Source organism: Salmo salar, chromosome ssa18 (genome assembly GCF_905237065.1).
Source record: "Salmo salar chromosome ssa18, Ssal_v3.1, whole genome shotgun sequence".
NCBI lineage: Eukaryota > Metazoa > Chordata > Actinopteri > Salmoniformes > Salmonidae > Salmo > Salmo salar.
Window position 1 is genome coordinate 80607588 of NC_059459.1, and position 23588 is coordinate 80631175.

Sequence of the window (23588 nt, forward strand, 5' to 3'; positions counted from 1 at the left end):
TCCTCTCTGTCGTCTCTCTCTCCTCTCTGTCGTCTCTCTCTCTCTCTCTGTCGTCTCTCTCTCTCCTCTCTGTCGTCTCTCTCTCTCTCTCTGTCGTCTCTCTCTCTCCTCTCTGTCGCTTCTCTCTCTCCTCTCTGTCGCTCTCTCTCTCTCCTCTCTGTCGTCTCTCTCTCTCCTCTCTGTCGTCTCTCTCTCTCTCCTCTCTGTCGTCTCTCTCTCTCCTCTCTGTCGTCTCTCTCTCTCTCTCGTCTCTCTCTCTCTCTCCTCTCTGTCGTTCTCTCTCTCTCCTCTCTGTCGTCTCTCTCTCTCTCCTCTCTGTCGTCTCTCTCTCTCCTCTCTGTCGTCTCTCTCTCTCTCTCTCTGTCGTCTCTCTCTCTCCTCTCTGTCGTCTCTCTCTCTCTCTCTGTCGTCTCTCTCTCTCTCTGTCGTCTCTCTCTCCTCTCTGTCGTCTCTCTCTCTCCTCTCTGTCGTCTCTCTCTCTCCTCTCTGTCGTCTCTCTCTCTCTCTCCTCTCTGTCGTCTCTCTCTCTCCTCTCTGTCGTCTCTCTCTCTCTCCTCTCTGTCGTCTCTCTCTCTCCTCTCTGTCGTCTCTCTCTCTCTCTCTCTGTCGTCTCTCTCTCCTCTCTGTCGCTCTCTCTCTCCTCTCGTCGCTCTCTCTCTCTCTCTCTCTCTCTCTGTCGTCTCTCTCTCTCTCTGTCGTCTCTCTCTCTCCTCTCTGTCGTCTCTCTCTCTCCTCTCTGTCGTCTCTCTCTCCTCTCTGTCGTCTCTCTCTCTCCTCTCTGTCGTCTCTCTCTCTCTCTCTCTGTCGTCTCTCTCTCTCTCCTCTCTGTCGTCTCTCTCTCCTCTCTGTCGTCTCTCTCTCCTCTCTGTCGTCTCTCTCTCTCTCCCTCTCTGTCGTCTCTCTCTCTCTGTCGCTCTCTCTCTCCTCTCTGTCGTCTCTCTCTCCTCTCTGTCGTCTCTCTCTCTCTCTCTGTCGTCTCTCTCTCTCTCTGTCGTTCTCTCTCTCCTCTCTGTCGTCTCTCTCTCTCTCCTCTCTGTCGTCTCTCTCTCCTCTCTGTCGTCTCTCTCTCTCCTCTCTGTCGTCTCTCTCTCTCCTCTCTGTCGTCTCTCTCTCTCCTCTCTGTCGTCTCTCTCTCTCCTCTCTGTCGTCTCTCTCTCTCTCTCTGTCGTCTCTCTCTCTCCTCTGTCGTCTCTCTCTCCTCTGTCGTCTCTCTCTCCTCTGTCGTCTCTCTCTCCTCTGTCGTCTCTCTCTCCTCTGTCGTCTCTCTCTCCTCTGTCGTCTCTCTCTCTCCTCTCTGTCGTCTCTCTCTCCTCTCTGTCGTCTCTCTCTCTCTCCTCTCTGTCGTCTCTCTCTCTCTCCTCTCTGTCGTCTCTCTCTCTCCTCTCTGTCGTCTCTCTCTCTCCTCTGTCGCTCTCTCTCTCTCCTCTCTGTCGTCTCTCTCTCTCTCCTCTCTGTCGTCTCTCTCTCTCTCTCTCTGTCGTCTCTCCTCTCTCTCTCTCTGTCGTCTCTCTCTCTCTCTGTCGTCTCTCTCCTCTCTCTCTCCTCTCTGTCGTCTCTCTCTCTCCTCTCTCTCTCCTCTCTCTCGTCTCTCTCTCTCCTCTCTGTCGTCTCTCTCTCTCCCTTTCTCACTCACACACCCTTTAACCTCTCTCCTATCAGACTCTGGTAACCCTGGATGAGGCTGGAGGTGATGGGGAGGATAATGAGATGGAGCAGGAAGAGCAGAACAAGAGTCCTGAACCAGCGCAGATCCAGCAAGCTGACAACACAGGTCTGTCTGTCTGTCTGTCTGTCTCTGTCTCTGTGTTGGTCGGTCGGTCTGTCGAACAGAAAGGGTGTGGGTCAGAATGGAAGACTGTATCGGGACAGAAGTGGGGTGTCCTCTCGTGCTCTAAACCATTTCTCTCCTCTAGCTGATTCTACAGGGTCTCCTGGTGCAGAGGATGACGGCAGGGGCATGGAGGAAATCAGGAGAATGGACTTTGTGACCGTGGATGAAGTGGGAGAGGAGGAGGAAGAGGAGGCTGTTGCCACAAGGAGAGGACCCAGGGGGAGGAAGAGGGCCCGACAGACCTCTGGTAAGAGAGAGGGACACACACACACTCAGAGACACACAGGAATTGAGTTATAATGTTGCAGATGTATTTCTTCATCTTCTCTCCGCCACAGCCAGGAAATCAGTGAAAGCGAAGAAGGTGAGCGTTAAAGACAAGGAAGAGGAGGAGCCTCGGGCAGATATTACTCCTCCCACTGACACAGCTTCCGTCGACGCTCCCTCCTCATTGCTCCAAGTCGCTGTGACCTCAGAGGTGGACGCCCAACCAGCTGCCTCAGTCCCAGACCTCCAGGAGAAAGAGACGAAGGCTGATACCCCGGCAGACCAACCCAGCCTGGAGGCCTCCTCAGCTGGGCAGGAGAGGCAGACTGACCCCCCTGAGAGCCAGAGTCTGGAGGGGAAACAGGAGACTGTTGGAAAGACTTCTACTGACTCCACAACACTACAAGGTAGAGAGAGAAGACCAGATGGACTGGAGAGCATTAGATGTGTTCAGTAGTTAATGAGACACCAGCCAGCCTCGTAATGTCACTTTGAGGTGCCACATTCGCCTGGAGAAGTTTTATTTTTCAATCGTTACGTGTCGTGTTTTTCATCTTTTTCCTTGGCTGGCATCTGTGGTGTTTCCAGCGGTATGATTACCAAGTCCTCCCTGGATGTCCCTAATGCCCACTTGGTCATGAAGACCTGTGTTTGATAGGAACATAATGACATGTTTCTATATCTGGACTCTGTCTTCTTGCTGCCAAAATTAATCTGTTTTCTCCCATCGCCTTTGTTCTTCCTGACTCTATCCACATCTCTCTTTCTCTCCATCTGTCTCTCTCTCTCCATCGGTCTCTCTCTCTCTTATCTCCCTCTCTCTCTCCATCTTTCTCTCTTATCTCCCTCTCTCTCTCTCTCTCTCTCTCTCTCTCTCTAGAAGACAGTAAACAGAGAAGAGAGGAGGAAGAGGAGCCTGAATTAAAACGTTGTCGTTCTGAGTCTCCTCTGATCACAGACTTCAAACTGCCTCCCTTCACCCCTAACAACCCTATAGGTGATACTGACAGACACACGCTCACCGACAGACACACTTCATTTCTCATCAGGTTTAACTGACCCTCCTCTCTCTCCTCTCCAGGCCAGGACTTTGTGGTTCCTAAGACTGGGTTCTTCTGTAAGCTGTGTTCTCTGTTCTATGGGAGTGAACACACAGCCAAGAAGACCCACTGCAGCAGTCTACAGCACTATCAGAACATGCAGGTTAACATCACTATACCAGTTAGTTAGGGACTGGGGGGGAATAATCTAAATTAGACGGTATATTTTTAGACCTGTTAGTTTGATACATGGGAATTGACTGATTTCATTATTAGGCCTGTAAATAACCAGCCCTGTAGGACAGCTATGCGGGGAGACTAACCCAATGGCTAATACCCTGTACCTTTCACCTCCATCTCTCTCCCCCTCCTTCTCTCTCTATCACCCTCTCTATCCCTCTTTCTTTATCCCCTCTCTCTCTCTATCCCCCCTCTCTCTCTCTATCACCCTCTCTTTCCCTCTCTCTTTATCCCCCCCTCTCTCTATCACCCCCTCTATCCCTCTTTCTTTATCACCCCTCTCTCTCTATCCCCCTCTCTCTCTCTCTATCACCCTCTCTATCCCTCTTTCTTTATCCCCCTCTCTCTCTCTATCACCCTCTCTTTCCCTCTTTCTTTATCCCCCCCTCTCTATCACCCCTCTCTCTCTATCACCCTCTCTTTCCCTCTATCCCGCTCTCTCTATCCCCCCTCTCTCTCTCTCTATCCCCCCTCTCTCCCCCTCTCTATCTCTCTCTATCCCCCCTCTCTCTTTCTCTCTCCTCTCTCTCTCCCCCTCTCTTTCTATCCCCCCTCTCTCTCTCTCTATCACCCTCTCTATCCCTCTTTCTCTCTCCTCTCTCTCTATCCCCCTCTCTCTCTCTCTTTCTATCCCCTCTCTCTCTATCCCTATCCCCCCTCTCTCTATCCCCCTACCCCCCCCTCTCTCTTCCCCCCTCTCTCTCTATCCCCCCTCTCCCTATCCCCCCCTCTCTCTCTATCCCCCTTTCCCCCTCTCTCTCCCTCCCTATCCCCCTCTCTCTCTCTCTCTCTCTCTCTCTCTCTCTCTCTCTCTCTCTCTCTCTCTCTATCCCCCCCTCTCTCTCTCTCTCTCCAGAAATATTACCTGAAGCATCAGAAGCAACAAGCAGGAAGATCTAGCCACGTCTCCGTCTCCGAATGACCCCCTTGACCCTGGATGTTTCCCAAATGGCACCCTATTCCCTACATAGTGCACTACTTTTAGACCAGAGCTCCATAGTGCTCTGGTGGCAGGGTGCCATTTGACTCCCAACTCAATCAATCTATATTTTATAATTTGTGTCTGAAACAACTATAAGTCTGGTCATAATACTAATAACCTATGTAGGGTAACAGAGGATCTGAGTAGAGAAGTGCTGATCCAGGATCAGCCCCCCCCCCCAAGTCCATATAGTTATGATCAGACTGATCCAGGATCAGGTCCCCCCCCAGTCCATATAGTTATGATCAGACTGATCCAGGATCAGGTCCCCCCCCAGTCCATATAGTTATGATCAGACTGATCCAGGATCAGGTCCCCCCCAGTCCATATAGTTATGATCTTATAGTCTAGACTGATCCTAGATCAATGTGTATCAAATAGATTAATGGTTTGTTTGTTTAATTTGGGGGGGGATTAGGATGTCTGTGTTTTAATTTATTAAGAGGGTGTGTTCACAACCAAAGAAGTGGATTTCGTCAATGAATTGTGAGTGTGTGCCTGTGGTGTAAGATACAATGTGTCTGTGAGTCCTTGGTTGTTAGAACATGTCTGGATTCCTGTGAACGGAGAAAGAGAGTGAGGGAAAGAGTGAGGTAGAGAACAAGGCTTTTCCTCATTTGGGAAAAAAGTCTCTCCTCTGTCCTCCTCTCCTCTGTCCTCCTCTCCTCTGTCCTCCTCTCCTCTGTGACCTGGAAATCGATAACTGGTTGAGGGGGTGGGGTTACTAAGTGGAAAGTGATGTTGTTAATTAAACAACTAAGGTGTTAATTCATTCAGTCCATTTGGGGAAAACATGCAGAAAATCACTGTGGATATGATATGAATATTTAAAATCAAATAAAAATGGTATCAGAGATATTAAAAAATAATAATAATTGAGAGAAGAGATGAATGGAGGAGATTCTCATTGGTGCAGAACACCGTCCTCTATCCTCCACGACCTGAACAGAGGTCAAGGATATGTGAATTAGTTAGGAGAACAGAAGAGGCACCTCCTCTCATCGACAGCCCCGTTTCATCGAGGATAGTCATGTGCATTCTCGAGTTCTGCCACACCCCCTTAGAATCAGCTTTCGTTTCCTCTGAGAAAAGGACGTATTTAAAAACGATTTGCTACTTCGAAATGCCTCTCCTCGATTACCTTCAACCGTAATTTGCAGTTTGCAGATATGCTACTGTTTTATCTATACCATTTCTTGAACAACTTACTTCATTTGTTTTAGAACTTTACACACATAGTTTGGGATCCACCCGTGTAAACTGATTTGTCTGGTTACTACATGATTCCATATGTGTTATTTCATAGTTTTGATGTCTTCACAATGTAGAAAATAGTAAAAAATAAATAAAGACCAACACTTGAATGGGTGTAGGTGTGTCCAAACTTTTGACTGGTACTGTAAGTGTGGAAAATATCAAACTGACCCAAGATTAGCGACTAGGCACAACTTCACCATACACCACATAAACTGACAAGAGGAACAAGGTGTCTGATAGGCTGTAGAATGTAAAACATGCATCTGATTGGCTGTGAGAGAGGAAGTGAACTGCTGTTGGATGGAACAGGTTCTGACTAGAGGGAGTTTAAACTATAACCTAAAGTTACTTTTTTCGTAGCAGGTTAGGATAATTAACGTGTTAGGTTAGGAAAGGGTTAGGGTTAGCTAAAATGCTGTCCTAACCTGCTACGAAAAGTCACTTCCTGTAGCTGTACTCCCTCTAGTCACAACCAATGGAATACCCAGCTCTGACTGACCTTTGACCCAAGACTACAGGACACAACGCTGTAGCCCCGGAGCTCCCTCAACCTGGAGAGCTGGAGGGAAGTAGAGAGAGAGAGTGTGCACAAAAAAAAGTATACATACCTCGGCCTAAACATCAGTGCCACAGGTAACTTCCACAAAGCTGTGAACGAGCTGAGAGACAAGGCAAGAACGGCCTTCTATGCCATCAAAAGGAACAGCCATCAAAAGGAACATACAATTCAACATACCAATTAGGATCTGGCTAAAAATACTTGAATCAGTTATAGAACCCATTGTCCTTTATGGTTGTGAGGTCTGGGGTCCGCTCACCAACCAAGAATTCACAAAATGAAGTCAGCAGCTTGTTTTAGCCAAGGCCAGTGTATGTCCTTGCAGCGATGCGAGTACACATTTATCATATTTCACGCTTACATCTGTAGACACAATCGGTGACGATAATGTCATATTTCATCGTTATGATAGCTAATTGCGTTATCGCAAGCTAGGACTTGTAGCTAGCTTAATCAAATCAAGTTAAGCTTACTAGCTCTGTTTTGTTGTAATCTAATTTGAATTTGTATAGAATAATGTCTCCCAGTGTCTTTTTTGTTTTTTGCCTTACAGGCAGTTATAATGTGACTGTGACTTCTGACAATTATCATTTGTTTTTAAACTGCATAAAACAATATACTTTAATACTGTCCAAAACAAGTCACCAAAGATTGAAGGCCTTATCCTCTCGTTTGCTACATTTGTTCATTTCCACTAATAACAAATGAACAGGTGTCTGACATGCACACACACGGCCAACAGTTCTGCAGGCTACTCAGGTCAAAAGCATCCCAAGACAATGTATTTGCAGAATTTTGAGACTTTCTCTAGAAAGAAGTAGTTCATTGTGTACATTTGAAGTGGGTTAAGAGATTCTTTAGACAGTTATTTTACCTCCATGCTTCTGCTGTTGTTTTCTTCTGATGCTTTGCACGTTGAACCTCACCACAGGAGATCCATTATATTGACCGGTTACTTTAGTGGCCGCTCTAACTATAAAATAAATGTCTTCAAAAATGGAAGACAGTCGGGAGGAGGCAAGATGATAATAAAATATAAAGTTTGGCAGTTGTGCCATTGCTTATGCTCTCAAAATGTCAGTGCTCGGAGAGAAGACACGTTACCGAGGTGAGCAGGACAATAATGAGATTGAGTTAAATCGGAATGTCACTTGGCCGCTACTTGGCCGCTAGCAAAGCCGGGGAGAAGAGGAATATTGGGAAAGGACCACAGCAAGGTGGATTTAAAAGGAGGAGGAGGAATGGAGGAGGAAATATAAGTAAAAGAGGTTGAATCACAGTCCCGTGTGGCTCAGTTGGTAGAGCATGGTGTTTGCAACGCCAGGGTTGTGGGTTCGATTCCCACGGGGGACCAGTACGGAGAAACATGTATGAAATGTATGCATTCACTACTGTAAGTCGCTCTGGATAAGAGCGTCTGCTAAATGACTAAAATGTAAAATGAATCAGATGAAGATGGAGATAAAAAAAAAAAAAAGGGGAGATGAGGAGTAGAACACTGGGGTCAAGGACAAACAGGGTGAGATTTTTACATTTTAGTCATTTAGCAGACACTCTTGATGTCCACCAGGCAGAGTTCTGGAGGTGAAATAGAAGTGATGAGACAGATTTAATTGAGGTGGAAGGTGTGGTGAGGAGCCCGAGCCTTGCATCGATCGACATGGTTATTATAAAGATGAGTTTGGCCCAGTGGGAGTGAGATTCTTGGAGAAAGTGGATCCAGGCCTTTTGGCTGATTCATATGTGGTATCAGGTTGGGTGGAAAATATGTTGGATACTGTTAAATCGATGAAGGTAACCCGAAGTGAACTTGTGATTTTGTTTGTGTTTCTTCCGCCCAGAGGGAGCGAGTGCTCCGCGCCACGCAACTCGGGTCAAGATCCGTTTCTTGATTTACTTTTAGGAACAGGGCACTATTGAAAGGAGTGATTTATGTGGAGGTGGAGCAATTGAAGTTGAAAATTCCTGGCGTTTGTGATGCCAACAGTGGTGTCACAGTCTGTCCTTTTGAGTTTTGAGTCTTTACCCCCGACAAAGTCATGTTAGGATATATCAGTTATCCTATCAGAGCTTTTGTGCTGAATCCACTGCGGTGTTTCAGGTGTCACATTTATGGTCATGTTGCAGCAGTGTGTACGAGCAGCGGGAGATTCCAAGATGTGGGAAGTGTGCGTAGTTTCGGTGGATAAAGTATGTGTGTGTCAACTGTAGGGGTGTCCATGTTGCTGGGGATCAGAAGTGTCTGGTGAGAGAGAGGCAGGTTGAGGTGGCTAGAGTCAGAGTAGTGCAGAAGGTAGTTGGGTCAAGGGTGATAGCAGATTTGTGGCAGCAACAACAACAAAAAACGCCACCTGCTGGACAAGACAGGTTTTGGGCCCAGTTGTCCTTCTGGCTTTGCCTCTTCCTCACGTACGTCCACCTGCCACGGCCCGTGGTAAAAGTAAAACACGGACTGGATTTCAAAAACACGGATTAGAAGTGTCACTGACCAAACTCCAACTTTATTGATTGGCAGCATTATTTATCAATGAATATGCAAAGAGAAGGGAACGGAACATTGCCGCTACCACGCTTGTATCCAATAATCCATGATTTATGGACGACAGGAGGAGTGATACTGCCACCAAAGACTGAAGGTAATGGTCAAAACACGGAAATGTAAAGCCCCTTTACTATTATGATTGTCATATAAGTGTATATCAAATCATTTTTGTTGTTGCATAAATCCGTTATTATAAAGTGAAATTTTTTGCTCTCTTGGAGAAGAAGAAGAGGGCAACTAGCTTTGTCACGGGAAATTAGGCAAGTAACTAGGAAAGGAAAGGAAAGGAATTGAACGGAGGGTCTATCTGCGTTGTTTTTTTTTGTAGGTGACCCAGGAACTGCGTTTCTTCTCTATCCTGGGGTGCGTATATTCATTACGCCGCAAAATGTTTCATAAACACAAGAAAACTAAACGAAACGGGGAGGGTCCTTACCTGAAGTCGTCCAATAGAAAATGGGCTTGCTCTGTTTGTGTCGGTAAACGGTTTCCGTAATGAATTCCGCCCCTTGTCCTGTGCTCTTCGGTAGGATATGGAAACATGGCGAGCGTCGAAATAGCAGCGGAACACGAACGCATCCTACGGGAGATAGAAAGCACAGACACGAACTGTATCGGACCGACACTCCGGTAAGAATGAGTCCGGTACTCGGGACGTATTCTTGCATGCTTTGTGTAAATAGCTTCTTTTTTTTAAAACGTTACCGGGGGAATAGTTGAAAGCGACTAAGAGTCCATCTCTTTCTTCGGCTAGCTAACGTGAAGTTAGCAACTCCTTCGAGTCCAGATTTTTGCTAGCCGGTTCAAACTTGTTGAAGAAGCTAGCACTGTAGCTAGTTATGTTGACAAGCTAACCACAAACACAATTGTTATTCTGGCCCAAGTTTAAATTACAGTGATTTATGAATATATATATATGTTTTCAGTTCATATTTTCCAAAAATAGAGAGTAACACTGACAAGTTTGTCATCCGATTAGCTGTGCTAACTACCCTAACTAGCTAGCAGGTAGCTAACGTCAGTTAGCCAAAGTGATTTTTATTAACGGTTGACGAACTGCCCCCCCCCCCCCAAAAAAAACATCTTCTAACACGCTACAAGTAAGTTATTATTAGTGTTTTTAGGGAGTATCAAAATGAAAATGTGTTTTTGGTGTTTGACTTTATATTCCATGTCATGGAAAAGCTTTTCGGGTTTTTTATTTCACGAGGATTTACCATTGTTGAGGTACAGTATTTCATTTTTCATGTGGCTGACTGGTCAACCATAATCCCTAGTCAGTAATGGCACCAGATCACCTGTCTGGGTTCTTAAATTCAACACTTTTTCGTTGTTGGTCCAATATCTCATATTGTTGTGACATTTTCAGGGCTGATGTAGAAGACCGAGCTGATTTTTCAAATACAAGTACAATTTATGAAATGCAATATTATGCAAATGAGACACTACGGAATACATAATTACATTCATTTAAGACCAATAATTTCAGGGTGGGGTGGTCATATTATTATTAACAACTCTTTATGGTTTATACTATACTGAGCCGTTTCATTGTAATTTAAGAAATTGTTTCAAACTACTTTATGCAAATGACCTATGCAAATTAGTTTGTGAATTGCAACGTTCCAATCGCTTCCTCACATGCACCATAGCCTCTCTCACACACACACACACACACACACACACACACACACACACACACACACACACACTTCTCAAAAAGTCTGAACTGTAACACAGAAGGCTACACTACTAGTCTAATAACATAGCTTACTTCTAATGTGCCTGGTAAGCTGCCTGCTAGCAGCTGCAAAGCAAGATGGATGTGACACATTTTCAATTCACTGGTATTTAGCTTTATATATTTTTTGAATCAGACTGTAGCCACTGAATTCTGGTAGTTTACACTTGAAATAATAAAACGAGAATTCACAAAAGTTCGCTGCTGGCGTATTACAGTCATTTCAGAGTAGCGCTGCCTCTCACCCAGAACGTTACCTCAGCGAACAGCGTCAAGCCAACAAACACTCCCTCACACAGCTAGCATCTCGTCATGGAAACGGATGACGACTCGTGAATTTAGACCAGTCCCTGACAACCCACCAGAATGTAACTACGAAGCTCTACTTTGTAACCTGCCATGTTTTTTTTCTTCATGTCTTTGAAAACATCTGAATGACAGAAGCGAAGGAAAAACACATCTACCATCCCACTACCACTACCAGATTAGAGCCATAATGGAGACTAGACATCTACCATCCCACTACCACTACCAGATTAGAGCCATAATGGAGACTAGACATCTACCACCCCACTATCAGATTAGAGCCATAATGGAGACTAGACATCTATCACCCCACTACCACTATCAGATTAGGGCCATAAGGAGACTAGACATCTATCACCCCACTACCACTATCAGATTAGAGCCATAAGGGAGACTAGACATCTATCACCCCACTACCACTATCAGATTATGGCCATAATGGAAACTAGACATCTACCACCCCACTATCAGATTAGAGCCATAATGGAGACTAGACATCTACCACTATCAGATTAGAGCCATAAGGGAGACTAGACATCTACCACCCCACTACCACTATCAGATTAGAGCCATAAGGGAGACTAGACATCTATCACCCCACTACCACTATCAGATTAGGGCCATAATGGAGACTAGACATCTACCACTATCAGATTAGAGCCATACGGGAGACTAGACATCTACCACCCCACTACCACTATCAGATTAGGGAGGCAATGTAGCCTGTTTTTTGTCCCCCCACTGTGGTTCTGAAATCACCATCACCCACTAATTAACTTAATTAATTAACTTGACATTTTAGCAGATTGTGTGAACTAGTAATGTGTACTAGTTCTATGTGTACTAGGGTGTCTGTAGCCTTTTAGCACTGGGATGCAGTGCCTTAGACCGCTGCGCCACTCGGGCGGGCAAATGTTTGACAATCCCACCGGTGTGTCTGAGCATTTTTAAACATTTGAATTTGGGAACGCTTGTGAATCGTTATATCCCTACCAGTCATTTAACTTTGTGTCATTACATTGTCATTAAGTATGGTAATCGCTGGCTCGTCATAGCTATGATGTCAAGAGAATCTTGAGCTCTGTATAGGCGCGTGTGTGTGTGTGTGTGTGTGTGTGTGTGTGTGTGTGTGTGTGTGTGTGTGTGTGTGTGTGTGTGTGTGTGTTCATTGTCACACAGTATTGTGCTGCAGTGCCACTTTATTTTCCAGTACACCCCCCCAGTTGATCCACGGACCAAGCTCTCAAGATAACTATCACTCAGAACACAATGACGATCCAAAACACAGGTTTCAGACAGTGTCATGTACCACTGAACTACAATCCAGTGTTTTACTAACTCTACTCAAAGCTATGATTCTTTTTTTTTTTTACATATAATCAACTAGGAGTGCCACTCCCTGTGTGAGTCACCTGGCTACATAGCTACAGTTGCACAATGCTGTTTTGACTATGTGCTTGCTCTGGGGAAACTGTGAGGTCATTTTGGATCCTTGACCCAACAGGGAGTGGTGGGAATGGATCTGTAATGCCAGCTTCACATCCCCACGTTTGTGAATGAGGTTATGATGTTGTTGTTGCATACGATCCTCAGTCGTTGCACTTTGTTGTTGTTTCCATGGGGAAGTATAGTCGTCTAGGCAATTGGTCGTTTCCTGAAGGCTTTGCTCGTCGTACATTCCTTTATGACTATCGTATCATGTTGTCTTGAAGGAGGTGTGTGACCGCTAGGTGTGTTGTCTGTCTCTCTGTGTGTGTGTGTGTGTGTGTGTGTGTGTGTGTGTGTGTGTGTGTGTGTGTGTGTGTGTGTGTGTGTGTGTGTGTGTGTGTGAGGGGTACAATGCTAGCTAGATGCAGGTCTAGGCTGGTAGCTACATTCCTCTGAGTCTTACTGACAAGCTAGTTATTGTGAACCAATAGAGCCAAATCAATGACTGGTGTGGGTCTGCTCTGGTGTGGGTCTGCTGTGGTGTGGGTGTGGTGTGGACTGCTGTGGTGTGGACTGCTGTGGTGTGGACTGGTCCGGTGTGGGTCTGTGTACCTGTGTGTGTGATTCTAACATTCCGGGGTGAGGAAGAGTGAAGCACAGGTCGGAGCCTTCCTCATCCTCTACCTGAGGAATCTGGAACAAACACTCCCACGACCAGGAGGGCCAGGAGGAGGGGATGTTGGGGAGAGATTCTCACCCCCTCGCCCCTCTCAACCCTCTCGCCCCTCTCTGCTTTATTGGCATGAGAAACATATGTTAACATTGCCAAAGCAAGTGAAATAGAAAATAAACAATAAAAAATTAACAGCAAACATTACACTCACAAAAGTTCCAAAACAATAAATACATTTCAAATGTCATATTAAAAAAGGAAAAATAAATAAACATAAATATGGGTTGTATTTACAATTGTGTTTGTTCTTCACTGGTTGACCTTTTCTTGTGGCAACACGTCACAAATCTTGCTGCTGTGATGGCACAATGTGATATTTCACCCAATAGATATGGGAGTTTATCAAAATTGGGTTTGTTTTGGAATTCGTTGTGGATCTGTGTAATCTGAGGGAAATATGTGTCTCTAACATGGTCATACATTTGGCAGGAGGTTAGGAAGTGCAGCTCAGTTTCCACCTCATTTTGTGGGCAGTGTGCACATAGCCTGTCTTCTCTTGAGAGCCAGGTCTGCCTACAGCGACCTTTCTCAATAGCAAGGCTATGCTCACTGAGTCTGTACATAGTCAAAGCTTTCCTTAAGTTTGAGTCAGTCACCGTGGTCAGGTATTCTGCCACTGTGTACTCTCTGTTTAGGACCAAATAGCATTCTAGTTTACTGAGGTTTTTAGTTGATCTTTTCCAATGTGTCAAGTAATTATATTTTAGTTTTCTCATGATTTGGTTGGGTCTAATTGTGTTGCTGTCCTGGGGTTCTGTGGGGTCTGTTTGTGTTTGTGAACAGAGCCCCAGGACCAGCTTGCTTAGGGGACTCTTCTCCAGGTTCATCTCTCTGTAGGTGATGGCTTTGTTATGGAAGGTTTGGGAATCACTTACTTTTAGGTGGTTGTAAAATTTAACGTCTCTTCTGGATTTTGATAATTAGCAGGTATCTGCCTAATTCTGCTCTGCATGCATTATTTGGTGTTTTACGTTGTACACTGAGGATATTTTTGCAGAATTCTGCATGCAGTCTCAATTTGGTGTTTGTCCCATTTTGTGAATTCTTGGTTGGTGAGCGGACCACAGACCTCACAACCATAAAGGGCAATGGGTTCTATAACTGATTCAAGTATTTTTTGCCAGATCCTAATTGGTATGTTGAATTGTATGTTCCTTTTGATGGCATAGAAAGCCCTTCTTGCCTTGTCTCTCAGATCGTTCACAGCTTTGTGGAAGTTACCTGTGGCGCTGATGTTTAGTCCAAGGTATGTATAGTTTTTGTGTGCTCTAGGGCAACGGTGTCTAGATGGAATTTATATTTGTTGTCTTGGCAACTGGACCTTTTTTGGAACACCATTATTTTGTTCTCTGAGATTTACTGTCAGGGCCCAGGACTGACAGAATCTGTGCAGAAGATCTAGGTGCTGCTGTAGGCCCACCTTGGTTGGGGACAGAAGCAGCAGATCATCAGTAAACAGTAGACATTTGACTTTGACAGGGTGAGGCCTGTCAGGGTGAGGCCGGGTGCTGCAGACTTTTTCTAGTGCCCTCACCAATTCGTTGATATATTTGTTAGAGGGTGTGGAAAGAGTTTTTTTTTGTTGCCTATTTTAACCACACAGTTGTTGTTTGTGTACATGGATTTTATAATGTCGTGTGTTTTTCCCCCAACACCACTTTCCATCAATTTGTATAGCAGACCCTCATGCTAAATTGAGTCAAAAGCTTTTTTGAAATCAACAAAGCATGAGAAGACTTTGCCTTTGTTTTGGTTTGTTTGTTTGTTAATTAGTGTATGCAGGTTGAATACGTGGTCTGTCGTACGGTAATTTGGTAAAAAGCCAATTTGACATTTGCTCTGTACATAGTTTTCACTGAGGAAATGTACAATTCTGCTGTTAATGATAATGCAGAGGATTTTCCCAAGGTTGCTGTTGATGCATATCCCACTGTATTTATTGGGTTGAAATGTGTCTCCACTTTTGTGGATTGGGGTGATCAGTCCTTGGTTCTAAATATTGGGGAAGATGCCAGAGCTAAGGTAGTCTTTAATAGTTGATTCTAAGACATGTTATTGACCAGGTATATGTTTTTGCTGTTTGTTCTTTGTCATAGAGCCAAAAAGATTGGAGAAGTGGTTGATCCATACATCTGCGTTTTGGATAGATTTGTTTAGTGTTTTCCAATTTTCCCAGAAGTGGTTAGATTCTATGGATTCTTCAACTACATTGAGCTGATTTCTGACGTGCTGTTCCTTCTTTTTCCCCAGTGTATTTCTGTATTGTTTTAGTGATTCACCATAGTGAAGGCGTAGACTCAGGTTTTCTGGGTCTCTATGTCTTTGGTTGGATAGGTTTCTCAATTTCTTTCTTAGGGTTTTTTCATTCTTCATCAAACCATTTGTCTTTGTTGTTCATTTTCAAAGGTTTTCTGCTTGAATTTTAAAAATGTCATTGGGAAGCTGAAATGTCAGATATAATGTTTAGGCTTTCTACTGCCAAGTTTACACGTTTGTCCAGGAAATTGTCTAGAAGGGATTTAATGTTTTGCCTAATTTCTTTTTGGTAGGTTTCTACTCTCTCTCTTTGCTCATGGTCAGAGCAGAAGCTCTTAGCTCTTTGTAGTTTTGAGCAATTAGCCTGCACACAATACCATTGAGGAAGCCTTCACAAATAACCTTCTACACACAGACTACACAGTGTCAGGGCCAAACACAGGAGTCAACCTCTCAGGTAGTTTGTGTTCTAATGAGTTTATTCTGAATTAAACAGCCGTCAGTCCTTTCTATTGTGGAGCGGTGAGAACTAAAGACCTGTCTTTCTCCCTACGGCCCCGGTCGTGTGTCCCTCCCTACGGCCCCGGTCGTGTGTCCCTCCCTACGGCCCCGGTCGTGTGTCCCTCCCTACGGCCCCGGTCGTGTGTCCCTCCCTACGGCCCCGGTCGTGTGTCCCTCCCCTACGGCCCCGGTCGTGTGTCCCTCCCTACGGCCCCGGGTCGTGTGTCCCTCCCTACGGCCCCGGTCGTGTGTCCCTCCCTACGGCCCCGGTCGTGTGTCCCTCCCTACGGCCCCGGTCGTGTGTCCCTCCCTACGGCCCCGGTCGTGTGTCCCTCCCTACGGCCCCGGTCGTGTGTCCCTCCCTACGGCCCCGGTCGTGTGTCCCTCCCTACGGCCCCGGTCGTGTGTCCCTCCCTACGGCCCCGGTCGTGTGTCCCTCCCTACGGCCCCGGTCGTGTGTCCCTCCCTACGGCCCCGGGTCGTGTGTCTCTCCCTACGGCCCCGGGTCGTGTGTCTCTCCCTACGGCCCCGGTCGTGTGTCTCTCCCTACGGCCCCGGTCGTGTGTCTCTCCCTACGGCCCCGGTCGTGTGTCCCTCCCTACGGCCCCGGTCGTGTGTCTCCCCCTACGGCCCCGGTCGTGTGTCTCCCCCTACGGCCCCGGTCGTGTGTCTCCCCCTACGGCCCCGGTCGTGTTGTGTTCCTCCCTCCCAAACACACAGACATCAGTATGGGTGTATTGGTCTGAATGTGGTTGAACAGTAGTCTGTAATATACATAGTGATTACAGGCCAGTGAGGCTATATGATTATTCTGTTGTCTAGCTATGCTAGTTTCTTTCACTGGGCCTACCTACCACTGTCTCCCATACACACTATAGACAACAACACGTACAGACTGCTCTGACTCTGGTAAAGCCCTCAGGACTTTTTATAGGGCTGAGCTTCCAAGTTTGTGAGCATGAATAAAGGCTATAAATGGTATGTGTTGGTCTGAGTACAGAAGGATGACTCAGGAGAGTGTGTGTGTGTGTAGTACCCTTGTGGTGAGCCACTCCCCTGCCCTGCTCCCTTCCACTAGCACAACCCTGTTGACACACACACACAGCTGTTGAGAGGTGCATAGTGGGGGTGAAGCCTTATAGACAAACCCCAGTTAGATAGCTGCACGAAAGTCAAAAGCTTTTAAACCTTTTTGTGAAGTCACACTGACACACACTGCTGGTGTTAGTGATGTCACAATAATCACTCAGCAGTTTCTGATGATGTCATAATGATAGCTCTGCAGTTTGATGTCATAATGATGGCTCTGCAGTTTGATGGCATAATGATGGCTCTGCAGTTTGATGGCATAATGATAGCTCTGCAGTTTGATGTCAGAATGATGGCTCTGCAGTTTGATGTCAGAATGATGGCTCTGCAGTTTGATGTCAGAATGATAGCTCTGCAGTTTGATGTCATAATGATGGCTCTGCAGTTTGATGTCATAATGATGGCTCTGCAGTTTGATGGCATAATGATGGCTCTGCAGTTTGATGGCATAATGATGGCTCTGCAGTTTGATGGCATAATGATGGCTCAGCAGTTTGATGGCATAATGATGGCTCTGCAGTTTGATGGCATAATGATGGCTCTGCAGTTTGATGGCATAATGATGGCTCTGCAGTTTGATGGCATAATGATGGCTCTGCAGTTTGATGGCATAATGATGGCTCTGCAGTTTGATGGCATAATGATGGCTCTGCAGTTTGATGGCATAATGATGGCTCTGCAGTTTGTGATGGCATAATGATGGCTCTGCAGTTTGTGATGGCATAATGATGGCTCTGCAGTTTGTTATGTCAGAATGATGGCTCTGCAGTTTGTTATGTCAGAATGATAGCTCTGCAGTTTGTGATGTCAGAATGATGGCTCTGCAGTTTGTGATGTCAGAATGATGGCTCTGCAGTTTGTGATGTCAGAATGATGGCTCTGCAGTTTGTGATGTCAGAATGATGGCTCTGCAGTTTGATGGCATAATGATAGCTCTAACATCAAGGCGGTGACCCGATCCTGTAGGTTCATGCTCTACAACATTCGCAGAGTACGACCCTGCCTCACACAGGAAGCGGCGCAGGTCCTAATCCAGGCACTTGTCATCTCCCGTCTGGATTACTGCAACTCGCTGTTGGCTGGGCTCCCTGCCTGTGCCATTAAACCCCTACAACTCATCCAGAACGCCGCATCCCGTCTGATGTTCAACCTTCCCAAGTTCTCTCACGTCACCCCGCTCCTCCGCTCTCTCCACTGGCTTCCAGTTGAAGCTCGCATCTGCTACAAGACCATGGTGCTTGCCTACGGAGCTGTGAGGGGAACGGCACCTCCGTACCTTCAGGCTCTGATCAGGCCCTACACCCAAACAAGGGCACTGCGTTCATCCACCTCTGGCCTGCTGGCCTCCCTACCTCTGTGGAAGCACAGTTCCCGCTCAGCCCAGTCAAAACTGTTCGCTGCTATGGCACCCCAATGGTGGAACAAGCTCCCTCACGACGCCAGGACAGCGGAGTCAATCACCACCTTCCGGAGACACCTGAAACCCCACCTCTTTAAGGAATACCTAGGATAGGATAAAGTAATCCTTCTAACCCCCCCCCCCCCTAAAATATTTAGATGCACTATTGTAAAGTGGTTGTTCCACTGGATATCATAAGGTGAATGCACCAATTTGTAAGTCGCTCTGGATAAGAGCGTCTGCTAAATGACTTAAATGTAAATGCAGTTTGATGGCATAATGATGGCTCTGCAGTTTGATGGCATAATGATGGCTCTGCAGTTTGATGGCATAATGATGGCTCTGCAGTTTGATGGCATAATGATGGCTCTGCAGTTTGATGGCATAATGATGGCTCTGCAGTTTGTTACGCCGCAAAGGTGGCTCGGCATTGAAGCCGAGCTAAGTAATCCGGATCACCAGCTCGCGTCCGACAGATCCCGTCTAGATTGCTATCATTCCTCGCCAAACCGACGTTGGACCCTGTTCTGCCTTGCACAGCCTAGGACGACCCGGCGGCCACGCTGTCATCTGACCAAAGACCCCCATTCTATCTGTGTATTGTAACTCTACAGCTAATTGTCTTTTCTCTCTTGCATTGGCATGATGTGTAATGTGTAGCTCCTTAGGTTAACGTTATGTAACTGCATCATTTTAACGCTAAAGATGCACTATGCAGAAATCTATCCGCAATTTCCTGGCTGCTAAAATTCTAATAGTTCGCCAAATTTCAGTTTATGTTACAAAATAAGCAGGTACAGTGTAGAGAATCATTGTACCGTCTAAACCGCTGTGACATATCTTTTCCATAACCCAAAAAAATGTTGTTTTCAGCTGTTTTGAAACTGGTGTACAAAAATGAAAGTAAAATATGAAGAAAAAAAAACGTAAAGATTCAGCCATTTTGAATTGAATATTGTTTCTGAGCATCTCTGAGCGATGTTCTATCAGTTCTCGGGGTTTATGTTTCCATGTGTGTCTCTGAGCTGTTGGCGTTCAAACAGACAGAGATCCAGCCGGTATGACGTAGCACAGTGATAAAGTCTCTCTCACTACCCTGGAAGTTAATAATAGGACTTTTAGATGGTGAAAACGTCTATCGTTCATGTCAGATTTTAAACACCGTCTGATGTCATAACGCAGCTGGCTGTCTTCTCTTGAATGATCCATTGATCATATTTTTTTTAGGGATATTCCTACCTGGAGTAAATGTAATTGAACAGAGGATCAAACACATATCTCGTATCTGTCTGCGTCTTCAGTCCAGGGTGCATTGCATGGTGCTGCTGTGAATGACTCTACAAGGCACATAGATCTGCAGTTTAAACATTGGGAGATTGTACACTCCTAAATTGATAGTCCAGTTTTTTTATTTTTTAGGTGCTTTTATAGTTAACTACTGTAGCTACTTCACGTGCTGATATTGACTTTGACCTTATTGTGTGTAGCTACCCAGCTAGCTAGGCCATAGAGAGAACATTGCATTGTGGGTGTTGTAGTCGACTTGAGCTGCAAAAGATTTCCACAACGATTTTCACATTCACAATGCTTCCTCCATTCTTTCTCAGTGTGCACCTGCGTGATACTGTTACGTATAATATTGAGTGTGTAAATGCTGCTCCATCCAAATGTAATAATATTGTCCTCTAACAATCGGCTAGTAAACAACCTAGTGAAATCCAGATTTTTCTCCTGTGTCGGTCATGTGACTTCATTCATCCTGCAACCATTTTGATTCATGTTACTTTTTCTATTATTCAACTTTTTGTATTTGACCTGTTGTGTTTCTCTGATTAAAAGATGAGCTCTAGAAAACACGACCAATTCTCACATCTGATATGAGGCTGATCAGACATATGTAAAGATGAATAAATTATGGCTTTTCTTATTGTTAAGAGAAGTCCTATGTCTGGTCTTTTTTAGAATGCCATTGTTGTCCAATAATGGCCTGGTCCCCTTTATTCATAACACATTTTAATTGTTGTTATAGATTCATTTGTAGCTAAACTCTTGTGGTCAAGTACTTTTACAAATAATTGTTCCTAGACAGTGAATCCATTAGATTCTAGAGCACGGCCCCATGGGGGTGTCCCATGATGCTCTCTGATCCGTATCTCCTGGACTCTGCCTCCTCCGGCTCCTATCACTTCATTCCTCCCTCCATCCCTACCCCCTTTTTGTCTCTCTCGCTCTCTCTCTTTTCCCCCCCTCGCGCTCTCTCTCTTTTTCCCCCCTCGCGCTCTCTCTTTTTCCCCCCTCGCGCTCTCTCTTTGCCCCTCCCTGTTTGTCTGTTATCTCCATCTGCAGGAATGTGTTTTGGTGCTTCATTATGTATATAAACAAATACTCCGTTTGGTTATTTTGTTGCGTGTCTGTATTCCCAGTCATGTGAAATCCATAGATTAGGGCCTAATTAATTAATTTAAATTGACTGATTTCCTTATATGAACTGTAATTCATTAAACTGCGTTTTTGTTCACTATAAGTAGTACAGAGCTGTGAGGCTGTTCTCTGATGTATTCCATTTAAACCACATGATTGTTATTGTCATTAAACTCCGCTTTATTCTCACCGTTGCAGTAGTGAGGTAACAGGGATACTACGTGTTGTCGTCGTTGCAGTAGTGAGGTAACAGGGATACTACGTGTCGTCGTCGTTGCAGTAGTGAGGTAACAGGGATACTACGTGTCGTTGCAGTAGTGAGGTAACAGGGATACTACGTGGTGTTGCAGTAGTGAGGTAACAGGGATACTACGCGTCGTTGCAGTAGTGAGGTAACAGGGATACTACGTGTTCTTGCAGTAGTGGGGTAACAGGGATACTACGTGTCGTTGCAGTAGTGAGGTAACAGGGATACTACGTGTCGTTGCAGTAGTGAGGTAACGGGGATACTACGTGTTGTCGCAGTAGTGAGGTAACGGGGATACTACGTGTTGTCGCAGTAGTGAGGTAACGGGGATACTACGTGTCGTCGCAGTAGTGAGGTAACAGGGATACTACGTGTTGTTGCAGTAGTGGGGTAACGGGGATACTACGTGTCGTTGCAGTAGTGGGGTAACGGGATACTACGTGTCGTTGCAGTAGTGGGGTAACAGGGATAATACGTGTTGTTGCAGTAGTGGGGTAACAGGGATACTACGTGTTGCAGTAGTGGGGTAACGGGGATACTACGTGTTGCAGTAGTGGGGTAACGGGGATACTACGTGTTGCAGTAGTGAGGTAACAGGGATACTACGTGTCGTTGCAGTAGTGGGGTAACAGGGATACTACGTGTCGCACTAGTGGGGTAACAGGGATACTACGTGTTCTTGCAGTACTGGGGTAACAGGGATACTACGTGTTCTTGCAGTAGTGGGGTAACGGGGATACTACGTGTCGTTGCAGTAGTGAGGTAACGGGGATACTACGTGTTGTTGCAGTAGTGGGGTAACGGGGATACTACGTGTTGTTGCAGTAGTGGGGTAACGGGGATACTACGTGTCGTTGCAGTAGTGAGGTAACGGGGATACTACGTGTTGTCGTCGTTGCAGTAGTGAGGTAACGGGGATACTACGTGTTGTCGTCGTTGCAGTAGTGGGGTAACGGGGATACTACGTGTCGTTGCAGTAGTGAGGTAACGGGGATACTACGTGTTGTCGTCGTTGCAGTAGTGAGGTAACAGGGATACTACGTGTCGTTGCAGTAGTGGGGTAACAGGGATACTACGTGTTGCAGTAGTGGGGTAACAGGGATACTACGTGTTGCAGTAGTGGGGTAACAGGGATACTACGTGTCGTTGCAGTAGTGAGGGTAACAGGGATACTACGTGTTGCAGTAGTGGGGTAACAGGGATACTACGTGTCGTTGCAGTAGTGGGGTAACAGGGATACTACGTGTTGCAGTAGTGAGGTAACAGGGATACTACGTGTTGCAGTAGTGAGGTAACAGGGATACTACGTGTTGTTGCAGTAGTGAGGTAACAGGGATACTACGTGTCGTTGCAGTAGTGGGGTAACAGGGATACTACGTGTTGCAGTAGTGAGGTAACAGGGATACTACGTGTTCTTGCAGTAGTGGGGTAACGGGGATACTACGTGTCGTTGCAGTAGTGAGGTAACGGGGATACTACGTGTTGTTGCAGTAGTGGGGTAACAGGGATACTACGTGTTGTTGCAGTAGTGGGGTAACGGGGATACTACGTGTCGTTGCAGTAGTGAGGTAACGGGGATACTACGTGTTGTCGTCGTTGCAGTAGTGAGGTAACGGGGATACTACGTGTTGTCGTCGTTGCAGTAGTGGGGTAACGGGGATACTACGTGTCGTTGCAGTAGTGAGGTAACGGGGATACTACGTGTTGTCGTCGTTGCAGTAGTGAGGTAACGGGGATACTACGTGTTGTCGCTGCAGTAGTGGGGTAACGGGGATACTACGTGTCGTTGCAGTAGTGAGGTAACGGGGATACTACGTGTTGTCGTCGTTGCAGTAGTGAGGTAACAGGGATACTACGTGTCGTTGCAGTAGTGGGGTAACAGGGATACTACGTGTTGCAGTAGTGAGGTAACAGGGATACTACGTGTCGTTGCAGTAGTGGGGTAACAGGGATACTACGTGTTGCAGTAGTGAGGTAACAGGGATACTACGTGTTGCAGTAGTGAGGTAACAGGGATACTACGTGTCGCACTAGTGGGGTAACGGGGATACTACGTGTCGCACTAGTGGGGTAACAGGGATACTACGTGTCGTTGCAGTAGTGGGGTAACGGGGATACTACGTGTCGTTGCAGTAGTGAGGTAACAGGGATCCTACGTGTCGTTGCAGTAGTGGGGTAACAGGGATACTACGTGTCGTTGCAGTAGTGGGGTAACGGGGATACTACGTGTCGTTGCAGTAGTGGGGTAACAGGGATACTACGTGTCGTTGCAGTAGTGGGGTAACAGGGATACTACGTGTCGTTGCAGTAGTGGGGTAACAGGGATACTACGTGTCGTTGCAGTAGTGGGGTAACAGGGATACTACGTGTTGCAGTAGTGAGGTAACAGGGATACTACGTGTTGTCGTCGTTGCAGTAGTGGGGTAACAGGGATACTACGTGTTGCAGTAGTGAGGTAACAGGGATACTACGTGGTGTTGCAGTAGTGGGGTAACAGGGATACTACGTGGTGTTGCAGTAGTGGGGTAACAGGGATACTACGTGGTGTTGCAGTAGTGGGGTAACAGGGATACTACGTGGTGTTGCAGTAGTGGGGTAACAGGGATACTACGTGTTGCAGTAGTGAGGTAACAGGGATACTACGTGTTGTTGCAGTAGTGAGGTAACAGGGATACTACGTGTCGTTGCAGTAGTGGGGTAACAGGGATACTACGTGGTGTTGCAGTAGTGGGGTAACGGGGATACTACG

The 23588-nt window shown here is 46.1% G+C and overlaps 2 protein-coding genes across 9 annotated transcripts in view; both read left to right on the plus strand.

Moving 5' to 3' along the window:
• The window catches only part of znf638 (zinc finger protein 638), a 50159-nt gene extending 44415 nt beyond the window's left edge, over positions 1-5744 (plus strand). The window contains exons 4-10 of one of the 3 annotated variants that reach the window (XM_045701638.1): positions 1660-1771; positions 1914-2078; positions 2170-2505; positions 2979-3095; positions 3180-3301; positions 4235-4625; positions 4673-5744. In XM_045701638.1, coding sequence (XP_045557594.1) covers positions 1660-1771; positions 1914-2078; positions 2170-2505; positions 2979-3095; positions 3180-3301; positions 4235-4300 — 918 coding nt within the window. In that variant the 3' untranslated portion in view covers positions 4301-4625; positions 4673-5744. Of the gene's footprint in view, positions 1-1659; positions 1772-1913; positions 2079-2169; positions 2506-2978; positions 3096-3179; positions 3302-4234 lie in introns of all 3 variants that reach the window. The other 2 variants (XM_045701637.1, XM_045701639.1) reach the window with 2 other exon arrangements.
• Positions 5745-8684: 2940 nt separating this feature from the next.
• exoc6b (exocyst complex component 6B) overlaps positions 8685-23588 on the plus strand; it is a 168619-nt gene continuing 153715 nt past the window's right edge. For 4 of the 6 annotated variants that reach the window (XM_045701642.1, XM_045701643.1, XM_045701644.1 and 1 more), the window contains exon 1: positions 9093-9348. In XM_045701642.1, the coding sequence (XP_045557598.1) occupies positions 9260-9348 (89 nt within the window). In that variant the 5' untranslated portion in view covers positions 9093-9259. The other 2 variants (XM_045701640.1, XM_045701645.1) reach the window with 2 other exon arrangements.